The 19,490-nt window shown below is 30.7% G+C and overlaps 2 protein-coding genes and 1 long non-coding RNA gene across 3 annotated transcripts; all 3 read right to left on the bottom strand.

The window, feature by feature from the left end:
* On the bottom strand, positions 1 to 736 carry LOC18010310. Its single transcript, XR_002901282.1, has 3 exons — positions 525 to 736; positions 201 to 412; positions 1 to 118 (listed from the first exon to the last, which is right to left on the bottom strand). It is a non-coding gene; the product is annotated as an uncharacterized LOC18010310 (long non-coding RNA).
* An 892-nt stretch (positions 737 to 1,628) lies between these two features.
* On the bottom strand, positions 1,629 to 10,670 carry LOC18010358 (glutathione S-transferase L1). Its single transcript, XM_024158339.1, has 10 exons — positions 10,573 to 10,670; positions 10,367 to 10,438; positions 10,191 to 10,251; positions 9,740 to 9,826; positions 9,413 to 9,511; positions 9,198 to 9,303; positions 8,918 to 8,994; positions 8,731 to 8,838; positions 8,577 to 8,654; positions 1,629 to 1,688 (listed from the first exon to the last, which is right to left on the bottom strand). Exons 1-10 carry the CDS (start codon positions 10,587 to 10,589, stop codon positions 1,629 to 1,631), a joined length of 765 nt encoding a protein of 254 aa, XP_024014107.1. The 5' UTR covers positions 10,590 to 10,670.
* A 2,385-nt stretch (positions 10,671 to 13,055) lies between these two features.
* Positions 13,056 to 18,623, bottom strand: LOC18010351 (FBD-associated F-box protein At1g61320). Its single transcript, XM_006392196.2, has 3 exons — positions 17,754 to 18,623; positions 13,441 to 13,605; positions 13,056 to 13,355 (listed from the first exon to the last, which is right to left on the bottom strand). Exons 1-3 carry the CDS (start codon positions 18,621 to 18,623, stop codon positions 13,056 to 13,058), a joined length of 1,335 nt encoding a protein of 444 aa, XP_006392258.2.
* Positions 18,624 to 19,490: the final 867 nt, after the last annotated feature.

The following is a 19,490-nucleotide window of genomic DNA, read 5'->3' as shown; positions in this document are numbered from 1 at the left end:
CCTGTTGAATCAACTCTTTGCTACAGAACTTTGAAGGATCCAGTGTCAAGGAAATGCTAACTTCGGTGGTTGCAACAACATCCACAGATATGCCCAGCTTTTAAAATGTGGAGAACACCTGGTGTGAAAAGAAAGAGAGAAAAAATTACAGTGAGGAGGACGTGAAAAGATTGTCATCCATTCCAAGTTAAGGAATTTACCTTCAGGTTGCGAGTACAAGCACAAAGGCAACCAAAATTCTTGATAGGACATTCGTCCTGACGAGTCGGGCATTCCTCAGAAGCAATGAGCGGGTCATCCTCCTCGTCATCGAAAATATCAAATGCCTTCTCAGTGGCCATCACCATCAACGGTTCCGGCAACTCTGATGTCGTAAAATAATACCCTTTAAACTAATTGAAGATGAGAAACCCTTTAAAAAAAACCGAAATGATACCCAGATTAGAATCTATTTGAACAGATCGGGTACCATAGAAAGCACTAATTAAGATGCTCAATCTGAAGGAAGAGGAAATTAAAATCACCTGCGTAAATGGGAAGGATTGGTTGTAGAACGCGAGGATCTTCGATTGCTCCAGAGAAAGTTTCATAGGCAGCTCGAAGTCTCTTCTGAAGATTTTCGTCCAAATCATTGAAACAACTGGTGAGGAAAAGTTCATAGCCGTGGATCTAAACATTATCGGGGAGTCCTCGGGAGGAAGACGAAGAGAATGTAGATATTTGAAGAGAGTTTTTTTTTTAATTAATTAAAACAGAAGAGACGGGTATCACTCTGTTCAGTGCCGACGTGTCACTTAACTGAAGAGAATTAACTGAGAATTCAATCTCTTTTATATATAAGACTAGGGACTGTCCGCGCTATGCGCGGTTTTGTTCCGGAATTCTATTTCAATATGTAGTAACATAGTACTCATTCCTGAGATTTCAATATGTCGTAACATGGTTTTCCTTCCGGTTCATTTTGTTAGATGTTTTACAAAAAATACAAAAATTAAAAAATTTAATTTTTTTTTTCAAAAAATATCATTTAATGTTATAATTAAATAAAATTAAACCAATAACAAATACTATCAAATAATATACTTGGTAATATATTATTAAATAAATTTAAAACTACATTGAAATATAAGAACATCTAATATTTTGAAACAATTTTTTTTTATAAAACTGCAATCATAGTAAAACAGAAAGAGTATATTTTACTATTAATTATAAAAAGAAATGAACGTAAATTATTAATATATTTATTTTTTTCATACAACAATATAAACCAAATAAATAAGGATGATTTGCAAAAACAATTTACATTTTAGTGGTTTTCTAATTTTAACACTGTCAATTGTTATATGTAATAAATAATTAAAGAATTTACAGTGTCAATGATCCAGTAGTTTTGTTATAATATTCACATGTTACTTCAATGTTGTTGTAAACACTTCTTGTACAATCAAACTCATGTCTTTTTGTTGGTTTTTTTTCTTATTTCTTTTCTTTCTTTTTTACACATAAGAAAGGAATCCTTCCTCACATTCTAACTAACACCTTCGAGGTATGGCAAACATATCAAGCCTTTCTTAAAGTTCTTTATTTATTTTCGGTCATTTCTTCCTCATATACCCACAACATCTTTAATCGTAATCTACCCATGTCATGTGCCATACAGCCTCAAACACTCTCTCTGAATTAACCTGGTGTCCATATAGTTAATTTCAGTTTTATGCCAATAATAACTAATTTGTTTTCGTGTTAATATGGTCGATGATATAATAATCTTTCACAATGATTTCCATTCTTTGTCGTCTTTAGTCTTTAACATCTTTAATCTTTGAGGTTGTCATCCTTCGATGTGTGGACAAAAAGTTCATTCCATCCTCCATCTCTCATAAGGGAAAAGGATATCAAATGAACGATTCACCATTAAGTTTTTTTCTTTTAAAATGATTCACCATAAAACTACTAATCATCCTCCATACTTCCTACGCAATCTGATCACTCGAGTCGGCTACTCAAGCTCTTGTTTCACCCTCTATTCGCTCTAGTTATGCAAGCACAAGATTGAACTCCCTTTGAATTTGTTTTTGCTTTTGTTCACTGCAGTTAGTTTTTAAATAGAAAAATCAGAGCCCCTGCAGGATTCCAAATCTATGTTTTTCCCAATACAGCCATGTTGTTTAAATGTACACTTCAAATACCCCTACCATTACTTTTTTTTTTTAACACAGCCAAACCAAAAAGAGAGATAAGAACAATGAACGTGTAAACTTGTAAATAGATTTCATGTATGGTCTTACCAAAACTGTTTAAGAGAAATTACCACAATCAGTCTCTTCACAATGTTGTGATCAAAAGACAATGTTTCATTTGTTACACTTGCGAGTATAGTAATGAGCAGAGTTTCACTCAGAAGATTAGAACAGCGGACAACTTCCATGGGTGTTTAAACCAACTCTAAAAGCGGCTTTCTCGCTGCATTTTGGAGAGACTGATTGTGGTTCCTCATCGTTATCATTCCAACCAAACTTAAATACAATGCAAACAAAACGAAAAAAGGTAGAATTTTAGGTGTTAGAACATGGACTGCATTGATTTATGTAATTGTATGTATTACAAAGAAAATCAGTGAATCACTTACACCATTGTTGCTATCAACCTTAACTAAAAGTAAAACGTGCTGGCTAAGTGAAAAAAAGTAGAGAAAAAGACTGAGAGGGACCTGAATTTGGTAGAGATGGTCGTTTACACCTTTTGTATCATTATCTTTTACGCAACTGTAAACATTCATCTTTGCATTAGCTCAATGTGGACATTTGTACACAATTCAATAAAAAAACAATATATATATAGACAAAATGAGACATTAGTTTACTGCAGCTATTAGATCAGAGTTACCTTTAACTCCACTAAATTAAACTATTCTATACATGGGTCATTATTATTGAATTGGCTCTATTAGTGTATTCACACATTTACACTAATTCAAAGAATATATCCTTTTGAATATTCAATTGGCACCAAGTGCTTACTTTTTGGATTACTCGGGAAAATATTGGAATAACTCATCTCTTTGCCACACTAATGCTATGGTGCATGAAAATCAGAAACTTCTATGACCACCGCTTCTGCTTGATTTTTTGGTCTCTGCCACGTTATTCTCCTGCTTTCATCTTTTGATATCGGTGTCTTTCTAGTGTTTAACAAAAATGACACCCAACAACGATGAAAAAGTATTGAGCTAGTGAAAGAACTTTGAAAGAGAGATCTTATTTTTTGTGGAACATAAGATAATTTAATGAAACAAATTTAAAAAATGTTTAGATGCTTACTTATTCCCAGTTCGAACTGTTGCTGCTTTCGTCTGCATGCCATCTTCACTGCATTTCTTCATACCGTCGTTGGTTCCTTTTCAGGGTGTGGTGCACAAAATCGAGAATAAGATACGCAGTAGCCCATCCGACCAACTTTTTTTACGTTTATCATTCCCATGAGACTCGATGCTTTTGCATATCAACACAAACCAATAAATTAGAGTGATGCTGGTACAATGAACAAAACAACCTGATGAATACAATATAGGTCAGATCGACTTCGGAAACACAAAATATATGGGCAATATAAATTATCTGATGGGATTTAAAATTGAGAGATATGAGAAACCACAAGAGATGAATATGAGATCGTGGCTTTGTGGGAGGCGACCGGTTTTAAATAGAGTTTTGTAGCATAACGTTTTTAAGAGGAGCTGAGGAGGCGCTTGTCGAGTTTTTTTTTTTGGAAGACGCTGACTGATATTTGCAAAGTTATAATTTTTTTTGCAAAGACTATAGGTGACGTGGCATCATTTTAGAACAGTTTTGTTTGGCTGATGTGGACATCTCTAGGAGCCTCAAATAGGTACTTTTATTAGAGTAGATATTAAACAACTAACCCTTATTAAAAAAAAAGCAAAAAAATACTAAATAACATATCCACGTAACATCAATATTTTGATTGTATTGTAGATTTTGTCTCTATCTTTCTCAACTTTATTAAACTATATATATGACTTGAAAATCATATCCATGAAAGCCCTATATCAAACAAAAAAAACATCAATATCTGATGAACACAACACATATCATTTTTTTTTCTTTCTAAAGCATCAGCGTTATCACAAAGAACTGCAAAATAAAATGTAGAAACCAACCATTTTTTAGAAGAAACAAAAATTGTTGGACTTTTTATTGGAGAGCTAAAATTATGATTTTTTTTGTTAGAATCTATTATATAATAAGAAAGTTTTCTTTCCATCTAAAGTGTCCAAATTAGCATATGAAAAAATTAAAATTAATACTTAATTAATTCATATATTTTTAAATAATATTATTTTTATTCAAAAATAAAAGAAAAACATTAATGATAAAGTTAATGACTTCATTAATTTACACATTGTTAATACTCATTATTTTAATCAAGAAACAGATTAGTAAAAAAGGAAAAAAAATAATAAGAAGAAATAGTTAAAAAAACGATGGTGATGAAAATGAAAATCAAAGATGATAAAAAAGAATAAAAAAAATAGAAGATAGAAGATAAAAAATCAAAATATAAAGAAAAGCATGCAAATGAAGATATAATATAAGATGAAATAGAAGAAGAAGAATATATACACAAGATAATTAAAAATAAGAGACAAAACAACATTAAAAAAAAAAAGAAAAAAAACAAAAAAAATAGAAGTCGAAAAAGATCAGAGAATAAAGAAAAAGAAAGAGGAAGAAAAATACAAAGCTGATGAAGATGAATTTTTAAAAATGCGAGGAAAAAATATTGAAGATGAAAAAGGAGATTAAAAATTAAAATAATAAACTATGATAATATAAAGATGGAGAAGGAGTTTAATAAAATCAAGAAAATAAGAAAACAAATATGATAAATTAGCTGTTTAAAAAATTAAATTCCGCGTAACGCGCAGATCATAAACCTAGTTAAATTGGTAATTAAGTGAGTAAAACTTACGCAATTTCGTAAGAATTCCAAACATCTTTTCTTAATAAAGAATTTTAGGATTTTTTCATTTCTTAAAATAATGATTTTTATTTTTTTATGCAATAATTAATTTACGTTTGTCGTTTGTAAATTGTAGTTATGGAAATGAAATATAATCTATTATATAAAGACTCAGTTGAGTCTCACAAGTTTGACACATCAGCATCCATTTTTTTGACACATCAGATTAAAAAATAATTATGAGAGAATTAAATAATTAAATTATACTAATTTCTTTTTTAATTGAACACAAAAACCGAAAAAGAAGTGCATATTAATTTATGGTTCATTATGAACTGCAAATTAATTTTCATTTTGGAAGTTGGAAAGATGGAATTTCAAACAATCTCCAATGCTTTCTAATATCGACTCAAAATTCCACAAGTCAATAGGTAAGATTTTTTATTCTACGTCTCCTCTTTGATTTATGGATTTTTGAGAGCTGCATTATATCTCTTGTATTGAATTCATTCTGGTTTTATTTACATAGACATTGATCCATTTTCTTTATATAAAGGTATACCCACCGATGACAACACTACCACCGGGACAAAGGGTTGAGATTTGAAGTCTCGGGCAGAAATCAACAAAAACAAGGAAGAACACAACACTGTTTGAGCACAAAGAAGAAGTACGATAACATGGAGAAGACACTTGGTGAGACGAGAAAGAAATTAGAGGATAAGATGGTTTTGAAGGGAGGATTCGAAGTAAAGAGTAAGCTCTTATAAGTGTTCTCGTTGGGAATTTTCCACTGATTGTTAAGAAAAAACTCATCTCAAAAAAATTAAGCTAATTTCAAACGATTAGATTCAAGTTATGTTCATTGATTTTTTTATTTTCTTTAATCTTGATTGATTAGTCAAAGAAGACAAGGAAATGAGCTGTATTGTTTAAGCAAATCAATGAAAAAGCTTCAAGGTCAGCTCTTGAAATTCTAAATTCTAATGAAATTTATTTTGAATTTTGGTTGAAAGTCTCTTACTTTATTATTCGATGTATGATTTGAAGTTTCAGTTATAATATTAAATATGGGATGGTAGCTATAAGTTTTCGTCAAGAAGGGAAGTTTGAAGGTGGAGTTTGAGACAAAAGTGTCAAAGATATGGGCAAAAAGTTTATGTCCTTATCATTTGGTTGCCTGATTGGCTTGTATCTCATATGTTTTTTTAGGCTTCTGATCTTCATCTATGATATCCAAGGCATGTTTACAATGGAAGGTAATGCGGAATTTTTTTAAAGGACTTAGTTCTTCAAATAAACCTTGAACAAGACGAGTTTGTAAGGTTTAATTTCATTTAATTTCAATATTTGCTCTTTACTTCCAAGCCACCAAGTCTCTCAACAAAAACCATCTTCCTAATGCTCTTCCTATTTGTAGTGATTAGACATAAGCTGAAGAACCATTAATAAAGTCAGTTTGGGATATAGTATATCAGGTTGCTTAACTACATATCATATTTTTTCCACTCTCACTCTCTCTGCTTTAATCTTTAACAAAAAATATATGCGGAAACATATCTCTAAATGATGAAAATACATTAAAAATACGATTTGGTGAAGATATTAAATTTGTCTTACAAAATACATATTTTTATCATTAAAAATTAACTACAAAAAAAAAAACAGGTTGAGAATAATAATGAAAAAATATTTGGTTGGGTGCAAAAATATCAAGTATTACATCTACAAAAAATAATGACTACATTTTACGAGTTCATTGATATTCAGATTACCAAATACAAAAAATTAGAATATATAAATTTATAGAAAAATATCTATTAATAAATTATATTAAAATAAAAATCACATTTAATGATTATATTTTTACAAATTTGGATAATATTTATATTATCAAAAATAAAAAATAGGTTAATTTTGTAGAAAAATGTAATTTCATAATATATATTAAAACAAAAAAACAAAACACCCGCGTGTCACGTGGGTATTCATCTAGTCTATTATATAATAGGAGAGTTTTCTCTCCTCCTAGAGTGTCCACATCATTATCATTTAAAAAACATATTTTAAATACTTAATTATTTAATACATAATTACATTTATTACTATATTTCAAATTTAGATCAATAAAATTTAATATTAATCTCATAAATTTAGAATGTGACAAATTAATGTATCGAATAAAATTTATTTGATATAAACTGTATAAAAAATATATATATTTTAAAAGTAAAAACGAGATATTGTTCAAAATTAAAAAAAAAAGTTAGAGAAAACAACAATGATGAAAAAGTTAAAAAATAATAAAAAAGAATTAAAAAGAAAAAAAAGAAGAAGAAGAAGAATTTAAATATAAAGAAAAGAACACATATGAAGATGAAGTAAAAGAAGAAGAAGCAAAAAAAGAAGAATACAATTACCAGATAAATAAAAATTAGAAAAAATGAAGAAAAACTGAAAGAAAAAGAAAGTAAAGAAAAACTGAAAGGAAAAGAAAAAATAAAATTCAAAGACGATGAAAAAAAAACATAAATCTGATAAAGATAAATTTTGGAAAATACGAAGACTAGAACATTGAAAATGAAAAAGGAAAACTAAAGACTGAAGATAATAAACTATAAGATTATAAAGATGAAAAAGGACAAAAAATTAAGAAAAAAAAAAAGACAAATGTGATAAACTAATTAATTGTTCAAAGATTTGTAATAATAACTGTTACTTTATATTTCATTCAGATTCAACATTAACATATAAGCCCGTTGTACTTTTTTCAGATTCAACATTAATATATAAGTCTGCGGAATCAATATCTAGTTATATAAGGAACCGAGCTCATTTTATTACTAACATAATATACAAGCACAAAACCATTACGGACAACTCGCTTTTAAATAAAGTGAAACAATCAGCAAACTGCAAATCTTGTTTATTAAGAACGATGCCAAAAAAAACCGATGACAAAAAAACAAAAAAGGAACGATGCCAAATGACCCAAATCCAGAACTTGTAGTAATCCCACGTACATAATAACGTTCTCACGATCTTGTTCATAAGCCAGCATGGCCGATGAGGCGATGACTCCGTATAGGAATTATTACTTTACTGCAAAAGAAATTCGGAATCGGTTAAACTTTTGTTATCGAACGTTGACCGGATTAAGAAAGACCATGCCTAACCGAATAAAAAGGGCAGAGCCAAGTCAGTCGCGAGATGAATCTAATCTAAAGTTGGGTTCGGCTTAGGATCAATTTTTTCAGTTTTAGGAGCTGAAATGTGAAACTCAATAAAAACCGAATATCACTCGTTTCTTGTTTATCAGAATCAATTTGGATTCGAATTTTGTGCAAAATGTCTAGAAATTGTAACTTAACAAAAAAAGAGAATTTAGGTTGAAAATAGTTTGGTTCGGATTTGTTACGACAACGGTTAGTTCAGTAAGAAAAAGTGAAACCAAGTCCATGCTTTCCTTCGGTTAAGTTTACAGCTATGTGGTTACCGTTTAGTTCATTTTAGCTAAAATAGTCTTCCTAAATACGTGTTTAGAGTTTTAAAACGCGATTTTGGTATCGTAGATATGTAGAAACTCTTACAATAAACTTCTTGAAAAAATTGATGACATATTCCGAGTCGGTTTTAGTTTGCGTATATGCAACCATCTTATTCATTTCCTGCGCATGATACATTGAGGTTAATCAAGAAGCTTAATCACATAGTAGCCTTAATTCGCGTACGTATTGTATGTACCGCAATCCAAGCAGCTAGTTTTGGACGTCCAACAACAATATCGTACTTGAAAACTTCGCCAAGGAAGACTTGAAATCTTTGAATGAACGTGATATATGCTACATCAACCTAAAAAATAAAAAAGTTTCCTCAACTTTGAAACTAAAGGTTCACATTTTGCATCTATTAAGAAATTGGGTTTATTTACCAAGCTAAGCTCGCCGAGGAAGAATGGACCATCATCAAACTTTTGTAAAGCATTTTCCACGTGATCGAAGACTGATTCTGCATCACAAACACACATTTTTCAGCTGCTAATTAGTTGGGTTGCAATAAGAGTTTTACTTTTTCAAACGCAATATATGTGTTTGTGTTTACCTAACAAAACAAAATGATAATCATATATTTTTGCAATAGGAAACATTTTTTATAGTATTTTTGAAAAATGCAAACGCTGAACTTGCATTTGGTATGGAAATGAATCTTACCCGTATCTTTAGCCGGATCACCTTTGAAAGAGCCAAACACGCTTTTAATGAATGTTGTATCAACATATTTTAACATTTCTTCACCAAAGTCTCTTCTTGCAGGGTCCTAGCAAAAGAAGGGATTTCATAATGATGGATTATTACATAACACAACACTAATAACAGGCTCTACAACATCAAATATGTACGTGAAGGAATTCTGAACACGGTCTTACCTCGGGGTAAAGTGAAGGACCGTCAAAATTGTTGTCGACATATTTGATTAAGCCTATACTTTCCCCAATGATCTTGCCATTGTGCTCAAGTGCAGGAACCTACTTTGTTCTTACAATATTAATCTCTTTTATTTGTTGCTTATGAAGGAATTTTAATCGCTTATAAGGATTCATATATAGATCTTTTAAAAATGAATATGCGATTAAATGACCTCTGAGGACATTCAGTTACGTGGATAGTTACGTTCAATGTGCTCATATCAGCGCATGACTTTGAGATGTGGATCTCTTGGGTAACTATTATGTATAAGAAAATAAAGGTTATACCTTGTTTGCAGGATTTACTTTCTCTTTGAACCAAGCTGGCCTATTAGAAAGGTCTATAGGAACCAATTTGATCTTCTCTTGCAGACCCTAAAACTCCAAAATAAAATTAGACCAATCTTGCTTACAAAATTTTCAATTTTTCATCTCAACCATTTACAACAACAACAAAAAAAAAAAACGCAACATAACAGAGAAAACTTTATCATATTGTGAAATGAAATGGCATCATCTAGGTTTGTAAAGCCATGATACACGAATTAAATCTCGAAATTTGCGAATTGTTAGAAAGAAACTCAGATTAATCTTGAGTGAGATTGATCCACTCTAAACAACATTTTAGACTATAACCAATGGTTTGAACAAAAATACTAGTACTTAAGTTCCCACTTTGTGTGAGTAATAAAAATGAGTTGATATGTATAAAATTAAACACTCTAGAAAACATATATACCTTGAGATTTCTGGTAATCCAGACACGTTGTGCAAATGGGCAGGTGTAGCTTATGTACAACCTTTTTTTTGTTTAAAGTTTAATAAACAAAAGACAATTCAAGCCATTATAAGCTCATTAACAAAATTTTTTTTTTGCAGCTTAAAATAATTATATTAAATAAATAAATAAAAAACCTTGTGGTTCCGTCGAACAAAGTAGGTGGATCGGAGGTAGCATCAAGAGGCACTTGACGATCTTCTACCAAACTTTTGTCGATAGAGAAACAAAATCAAAAGGAGATAAATTTAGAATTAACATGAGCATCGAATTAACATGAGATAAAGTTAGATAAAGTAACAAAGCTAAACGACCAAACAAAGTTATTAATGAAGGATCATACAGAGGAGATAAAGCCATGGAGAGGATCGATAAGAGTTGTTTCTTCAGAGGATTGTTTCAGAGATATCTTTTACAGGAAGTACGATCAAACACATATATAAAGCGACGTACATATTATATATATATATATATATATATGCTTATTGGGAATCGGAAGAGCATGGCTCATGCTTATTGCGATCAACAGTGACATTCTTTAAAAAACAAAAAGGTCAAACGTCAGCGTTTGATGATCTCTGTCGTTGACTTTTCCAGTTTCTTGTGAATGTCAGAGTAGGTCTATTGGTGTACCCCTTTTAAAGAGGTTTATCAGATATTAATTTTTTTTTCTTTTTTTTTTAATTCGAAAATTAAAAAAAAATGTTGTCCAATGATATCTTGCTACCTAGACGAACGGGTTTTTAGAGTTGTCCTGATGAACCGATCCTTTCCATATAAACATTATTTCTTTTTTTAATCAAAACTGCCTATGAACTCGAGCCAAACTCTTTCTCCAACCTCCCAATGGACATGCTCTCACAGTTTTGAACAAATCCTTTAGTTAATTTGTTTGGAGTATTAATGATTAGCTACACGCATTATAAATTTAGTCTGAACAAAATATTATTAAGTTCAAATTTTCGTTTTGAATTCTGCTATTTTGATGTGATGATATTTCTCTATAGCAAAGGAAAACAAGTGCATATATAACAAAAATGGTAAAATGACTTAATAATAAATTCCCTTTTTTCAGTTGTTTGAGATGAAAAAGATATTGTCATAGTTGAACATGAATAAAATAAGGACTAAGGTGGTGGTCGACGTTATCCACGCCTTTCTACGCTACATCACCAAATCATCTATGCTCAATTCGTATACATTACATACTTAAGATTGGCTTAATAGATGATAAAATCAATTTATTGCGGATATATTCCATATCAGTTGTAGCATACTTCCATGCCTTCTGCCTTTGGTTACTAATATTTGTTCTTTCCTTCTGAGAATATAATAAGAATTTTATGTATTTATTCGAGAAATTATCAAGACTATCTGTATGACATCTACGTTTTTTTTGTCTTCTCTAGATTGTAAATATTCAGTAAAAATAAAAAATTTAGGTGTTACAAATTGATCGACTTAAAAGCTTGTTTCCATGGCAAAAAAAAAGGATAAAAAACATGGAAGCAAAACATAATGATTGCTAGCTCACTTCACGGGGCGAACCGGGAAAAGAAAGAAGAAATCATGGTTTGGGCGATCGGACCGGCCAATGCAAATCATTATTGTAAACCAAATCAAAAAGGTGTCGAAGAGACGTACAAATACATAGTACATACTTGAAAAGGTCGTAGGTTCATTCATAACTTTCTCAACAGTTGGTCACATAAACTTACGTTAAGAAGAAAATATTTAGTAGCTTTCTTGTGATTAGGTTTGAATTCAGTCTATGCACTTTTCTTATTCGTAGATTCCGTAGACTCTTTTGTTCCATCTTCAAAGAATTTCATTTAAAACCCAAAATTATGACGAGTTGAGATAGAAATTTCTCCACCTCGAACCTACTATGTCTTTTGGTCAAGAAAAGAGAAGGGTGGTTTAGAGAACTGCCCAAAAAATAGCCAGTGATATTAATAACTTTGCTTGATCAAATGAGCATGGATTCTATTTCTACGCACTAAACAGTTTTTAAAGTTCTAATCAATTAATTTATGTCCTAATAATGACGTACAAATAAAAGTTTTTAAGGTTTTAAGAGCATCTGCAATGGTTGTCTCTATATTTTACTTTAAAAATAGAGTTCTCTATAAATAGAGAAGGGGTTTACTGCAATGGTTGCCTCTATATTTAACTGTAAATTTTATTATTAATTGCTTACAAGTCCTTTTACTTTTAAATGTATTAAAAAACTCCTACTTATTAAAAAAAATTATTTATTATATTTAGTTGTTTTATTTTTAAACTTTTAAATGATTATATAACTAATTATTATTAATATTGTTTAATTAAGTATAATATTAGGTGGTATCTTATTGTTTAAATGTCAAATAAAAAGATATGAAAGTTTAAGGATTGTTTTGTAAATAAAAAAATTCTACTCTATAAATAGAGAAATGAACAGTATTCTTTAAATATAGAGATACTGTTCATTTCTCTATTTATAGAGTAAGATATAGAGTACCAATGCAGATGATTTTACTCTAAAAATAGAGTTTATAGGCAGAAATAGAGTACCATTGCAGATGCTCTAATCAATTACTGTGATGAACTCGTTGCAACAAGTTAAAAAATAATTATATAATATTCCAAAGATCATAAACAATAACCATATATTAGTCTAGAAGTACTTTAATCTCACATAAGTTCAAATCTGAGGGAAAAACCATAAACAAATAGAGTTCAACTCTAGAAAATATCATAACAAAAAGCATAACTTGATTATGTTTTAAACACATCAAAAGAGCTATTAATTATAGTTTGGCATGCTTTAGGCACAACCTGAACTTAACCTTTGACAAATTCGATGAGATTTTTCTTTGGAGATATGCTTCTTATATTGGCGATCCTTTCATAATCGGGTTCCAAAAGTGCGGTCTTTGGGCTTTTAGGCTCGATCAACATCAACTTCTCTAGAGATTTTGCGTTTCTAACAAAGAACTCCATTATATCAAGCTCATGCCAGTTGTTTTTATAGCCTATGATCTCGACATACTCGATAGTGTTTAACGGGTAGTTGCCATTCTGAATCTTTGGCTTCTGATGGTGTGTCCAAAACATATCAGGTTCAAATGTGAAACCATTTATCTGCACAAAACAAACCAAATTTCTAACGACTTTGCCTATTGGTAGAAGAGAAGCATTGTTTGCGTAGAGAGAGTGAAAGACTTACATCGATCGAAACCCTTTTCAGGTTAGGGCACTGTGTGAGGAACTCAGCGATGTCAAAAAGATTGCAAATTGATGGAGACTTAAGACAAATCTGAAACTCTTGTAGGTTACGAAAGCAGAGAGTCGGTCTTCTCATTTCTCCGACACTGTATCTATACGAGAAAGCCTATATGTATATACATGTGAGAGGAAACATCAAAACGCACTCTAAACAAAGAGTGAAAAAATATGAACAATAGAAAAAAACCATGTGAAAGTTGCATAGTTTAGATATGATGAACATTTTGCCATGACGATAATAAAAAGAGTCTGTACAAATGATACTCTAATAATTAAGATCCAAATACTTTGTTAGTGTTGCATAAAAGAAAAAGTACCTAAAATTTTAAAGAATAAGATACTATCTTTTGTGAATATTTATAGTATTCTTCAAATTTATATGACAATAATTATGTGCTATAACATATAATATTTCATTTAGCTCTAGCTAAACTTTCTATTTATGCACAGAAACCTAATGTTCTATTTTTGCTTGGAAGAGTATTTTCTTGATGTTGAGATTTTAGCGAATTAAACTAGAAAAAAAAATTAAAAGCTTAGAGCACAAAATGTATTAAGGAAAATTTATTAAGGTAAACATATTGAAATTAAAGTCCAATGATCTTCAAAGGCAAAAACATTTTTTTTCCGGCAAGTAGGCTTATATCTTGGGCAATATCACATAGACTATACAAAGGAGGATTAAACTATGATCTTTCCAATTGTTTTTTTTGGTTAAAAATTAACATTAATACCTAAAACGATTTTAAAATCTAAACTGGTGGTCTTGAGTTTACATATACAATATCATAAGGGTGGACATGAGCACTACGTGCTTACTTATCCACCTTTGTGTTTTTTTTTCGTGTGGGATGAAAAAGATAGTGAAAGATGAAAATTTCTCTTTACTCTTTACGAATTCCTTCAAATATAATGAGCAAGCATGTCATTCCTTTAGTTTAGACACCATTTTCACCAATTGATTACAGTTTGTTGTGAATTCTATCAATGTCTTTCTTATTTGCGTTCATACAATTAATGGACCATATGAATGCTTTTAATTCAACGTGTACAGGGCAGAGGTTTCCTCGTAGATTCCTTGCACCCGTCGGAGATTCTTTGACGCCTTCTTGGACAGCAATACCAGCCAAGTTCTGAGATATTACCGGTCTCATTCTATGAGCCATCTACATAGCACGGAAACCCTTCATAATCCGCAATTAACGGAATATGATGATCAATATTTGAGTAGCATGTGTTTGTTGCTAGATTGTGCTTAACTTTCATATTGTTGCCTATTTTTTTTTGCAATCTTGAAGATTTCTTGTGGATCTCTACCCACATTTGAGAATATCTTATCATTTTGATCTGACCAAATTTACCAAATAATCCAAAAGATCTTCTATTTTTATTTTTTGGTCAAACTTTAAACTTCATTAAAACAAATCAAGAGGTTCAAGGAATCTCGAAAGAGCTTCTTTAGCAATCGAGTCAGCCTTGGCATTAGCAAACATAATCGAAAGAATTCAAAGAAAAAGGTGATGCCAATTGGCGAATATCATCGACAATAGCATGAATCTCTATATGGGTATTTTGCGAGTTAAGAATAGAGACGAGGGACTGAGAGTCCGAAAGAACTTGGATTTCCTCATATTTTCTGTCGATCGCAATGATTAGAGATTCTCTCAAGGCCAAGCTTCAACGGCTAATGCTGAAGAGACATGCCGACGAGAGATTGAGAACTGGAGGTGTTGATTTTTTAAATTAAGGTGGAAGACCATACCCATTCCAAAAAGTCTTCTATTTTGATTATCTATTGGAATCGTCAAGAAAGATAATCAAAATTAGAAAAAAAATTCAATGACATAGTGAACCCTCTCAGAAGCGATTGCTTACTAAGAGCATCTCCAACAGAGACTTCATATCTTCAAATTTGAAGTTTTATGTACTCCAAGAGAAACTTCAAATCTTCAAATTTTGAAGATCTGAACAGTGACACTATGTATTTGAAGTTTTACTATTTAGATCTTCAAATTTGAAGATTCATCTTTTCTATTGCATTTTGGTTCTTATAATTAAATATTTTTATAAATAATGTTTTTATTTAGGTTTCTTTATCATTTTGATTTTATAATATATCTGATAATTATTTCATATATATTATTATAATTGTAATTTCAAATTAAAGAAAAAAACTTCTTTAATGGTAACAGTTGAAATGGCAATCAATGAGAATATCCGATTTCAACAATTTTTTTGCTCGTAATCTACAGATAAAAAATAAAGAAGCACATTTATCACTTCGAAAGATATTGATTAATTATATATGGGAGTATTACGGAAATAATGTTAGTGAATAATTTAGTATTCTATTTTGTTATCTTTGATTATGTTTGTGTGTTTTTTATAATATTAATGATGTTTAATTAATTAATATGATCTATAATTTTTTTAATGTATGTTTTATAGTTATTTATATTATTTAATTATGCTGAAAAGTAAGGATTATAATGCAAAACAGAACATTTTTGAACATTTATATTAGTGTCACTTTTGGAGAAAAACAGCTAAAACTGCAAATTTGAAGTTTCTGGATCTTCAAAAATAAAATCTTTCTTGGAGATGCCCTAAGAAATCACCCAAGTTAGGTAAGCCGGATGGCATTCAAAACGAGCATGATTGATTGTTTTCTATTTTGTACTAAATCATGCGTCATAGCTAATTCTTTATTTGGTGACGGAAGTGTATTTAGAATTATTAACTGTTGAAAAAAGATTGAAACTTTAGAGGAAATACCTCTTGTGAAATATCTTTGATATTAATTGAATGTAATGGCAAATAATTTTGTTTGTCATCACTTTGGGAGCAAGACGCTGCGACAAGCCCGTGCGACAAAAAAGCTATAGTTATAACTGATTTGTGACACAAGTATGTAAAGAGTAAAGCGCAGCGACTATCACAGTTGATCACAACGACCACTCCAACTGCCGCTACTTTTTCCAGCGACACTTGCGACAGTAATTTTCTTTGCAAAGTTAATCGCAGCGACATATGTGAAAGAGAGAGAAACACTTTTCTTTTTAATGCAAAAACAGACCCTCTGAAGCCCCTTTTCTGCGTCCACAGAAATCCTAAATTTTCGAGCCCCTTTACACCAGAAGGGAAGACAAGACATCAGTTATGAAGGTACGCCGGACAACAGAGCTAACAGCAACAAACAAGGAACTGAGATCTGCTCCATGTGAAATGAGGGGAGCAAAGACGAATATTGATCTACATATCTAGATTTGAATTTGAAAATAACCGCTTCTTGGTCGTCAAAATAGGATGATAGATCTACTAAGGAAAAGGAGGAAAGAGGCCATAATATTAAAGTATGAACTGTAAATGTGTAATTCCGCTTATCTTGTTGTACGAAACCGGAACCTTATCCTCATATATAAGAGGCACATTGTAACAGTTCTAAGATCAATAACAGAAAATAATTTCATCGTTCATATTCTCTAATACATAACTTAAATACACGATGCCGTCGCTGAAGGGTTTAGTTCCAGTATTATGTACACCCTTCGTTTTCAATAATAGATGTTTTTGACATCTAATAATAAAAAACTGAGGGAGTATAAAAAATTTTCTGGAAAATTGTTAATACCAATATGTTTTAAACTTAATCATTTATTAGGTTCCTCAATTTTCATTAACGTAAAATGTTATGTTGGTATAGAATTTTGTTTTTTTTGTTGTGATCTATATTCTTGAAGTGAATATCATATATATAGCTCATTTACATTTTTAGGAAATTGTAAGCTCTTATATCATACTAGCTAGTTTATAATAATTATTTTTAAAATCAATTGGGAAACGAAAAAAAGGGTGGCATAAAATATACAATAATGTCTAGTGTCTTAAAATGCGGTAACGCTAGCGAAAAATAGAGACGGAAAAAACACTCTACACATTAAAAAATAATGTGACACTTGCATGCTCTAATATGAACATTCCCTATTGGATCCTGTGACTCTTGTTGATATGATAACTAAATGCACTCGATCGATCTTCCTATGAATATACTAGATACTAGATAGCATGAAAAAGAAATATATCGAAAGTTTGTCGTAAGCAGATAATAACCATTTCTAACAATGGACACCAAAGTAATACATGTGAAAGTTGCATGCTCTAAGATAAACTCACTACTAAGCTATTCAAATAAAGACAAAAATAGAGTATTTTGTAAACTTATAAAAACTAAAAAAAAAGCAATAAGAAAATTACCTCGAGAAAGATGTTTGTTGTTGCAAGGACATGAACTCCTGTATAGGCTCCCATATTAGCAATCACCAGGGCAGATGGATTGTAACTATACCTCCAACGATAATGGAGTTTTGCCTCTTTAAGTGCATCCACTTTTGAAAAGTCAACCATTATGACATATCCATCATACTTGTAGCATTCGAGAGTAGGGGCATTCAAAATGACGTTCAAAAGATTCGGCATTGAATACACGACAAGAGACTTGAACTTTTTATGATTTTGAGCGTTGATGCTCAAAGTCCCATACATTCGGCATTTGATTAGTTCAAGCGACTCGAGGTGGAAGCAGTTGCTGAATATTGCATCTATCATCTCTTTTGTCATCTTGGTCTTCATTAACGAAAGTGTTCTCAATAACTTCAAACCCTTAGGAGAGTTATCCGGTATTTTGAATTTACACCATTTTAGCTCCAAGACTGTTAGGGTCTCGATGGCCGAGAAATCGATCGGAATTTCAATAACTTTCTTAGATTTGGAGAAATCTAAGCCAAGCTCTTGGACATTCTTATCCACACATGTTTTAATCCATGTGAGTATCTTATCCTCCACACCAATAGGATTGAGAGTAAGAATAAGTTGGTTGATTTGTGACCCTTTGTGCTTACCGAAAATGTCTTCAATGATGAGCATAACCTCTAATTGACTGCGTCTCATGGAATATATTTCGCTGAAATCAAGGTATCGAGATCGAATCTCTGCGTGCCTAAATCTTTTGGACACACCACGACTTTGTAAACCAGATTTGATGGGAAGAAATGTTGACATGATGTGCTCCACCAAATCATCTGACAGAACTTCTGGGAATCTCATTTTCTTTGATGATTCTGACATATTCACTATTTTCACCGGATAGACAATAGATTTTTCACAATATGTTTCTTCTCTAGTAATGAAGTTTATGAAGACTTTTTTTTATGGAAAATAAGGGACGTTTCTGGGTTATCTTTTGGTTGTTTGTATATTTGTTTAAAGAATGGATTCATTTGTGTAGTCACTTTTTTTGTTAACAATGAAGTCACACACTAAATTAGTCTCTTTGTACTTTTACGAAAATAAATTTGTTACTATTTGACAGCACACTTATATTTGTTAATTGTTTTTTTGTAAGCATTACATAAAATATATAAGAACAATTAAGATTATTTTCTAAAAATAGTCATATGAAAGTTGCACATTAAAATCATTTTGTCATTGTGAAGACAACTAAAAAGATGGTTAGATTTTATTACTTATCATATAAAATAACTATTTCTTTTATTTCTTTTATTGATTATTATAGACTATGTAACGTAATAATTATTACATTTAGACAAAATCAATGATTATTAAAAGGAAATTTTATTTTCCAAAAGCATTCTATATTAATGGACCTATATATTCAGTTTGCATTCCAGTTTTATTATATTATTTACTGTTCTTTACCAATAATTTTTTTTTTCTAAAAATATTAACTGTTTACGTTTCTTCAAAGATATTTCCCTTATTTTGTCATATAGAGTTGGGCTTGGGCATATTGCATAGAAACACTTGTCATTTTTGTTATTTAATAGATTTAACAATATCAAAAAGTTTTGTTTCGTTAATGATGGTCTTCTTCTATTTATAGGAAAGAACATATACATACAACTATGAAAAGATTAAAACAAAAAAATAAACCTGTTAAGATGTAAAAGAAACAAAACAAAAATAATTGCTAGT

Source organism: Eutrema salsugineum, unplaced genomic scaffold (genome assembly GCF_000478725.1).
Source record: "Eutrema salsugineum unplaced genomic scaffold, Eutsalg1_0 scaffold_8, whole genome shotgun sequence".
Classification (NCBI taxonomy): domain Eukaryota; kingdom Viridiplantae; phylum Streptophyta; class Magnoliopsida; order Brassicales; family Brassicaceae; genus Eutrema; species Eutrema salsugineum.
The sequence above is the reverse complement of the archived record's forward strand: the minus strand, read 5'-3'. Positions and strand labels throughout refer to the sequence as shown.

Excerpts from the sequence above, each read along its gene's own strand:
- LOC18010358 (XM_024158339.1), bottom strand. Across the intron at positions 8,995-9,197 it reads TGATCCGGCTAAAGATACGG|AATCAGTCTTCGATCACGTG; the intron begins GTAAGATTCATT and ends TTTGTGATGCAG. Across the intron at positions 8,655-8,730 it reads AACTAGCTGCTTGGATTGCG|GAAATGAATAAGATGGTTGC; the intron begins GTACATACAATA and ends TATCATGCGCAG.
- LOC18010351 (XM_006392196.2), bottom strand. The coding sequence starts at position 18,623 with ATGTCAGAATCATCAAAGAAAATGAGATTCCCAGAAGTTCTGTCAGAT. Across the intron at positions 13,606-17,753 it reads CAACAAACATCTTTCTCGAG|GCTTTCTCGTATAGATACAG; the intron begins GTAATTTTCTTA and ends ATATACATATAG. Across the intron at positions 13,356-13,440 it reads TGAAAAGGGTTTCGATCGAT|ATAAATGGTTTCACATTTGA; the intron begins GTAAGTCTTTCA and ends TGTTTTGTGCAG.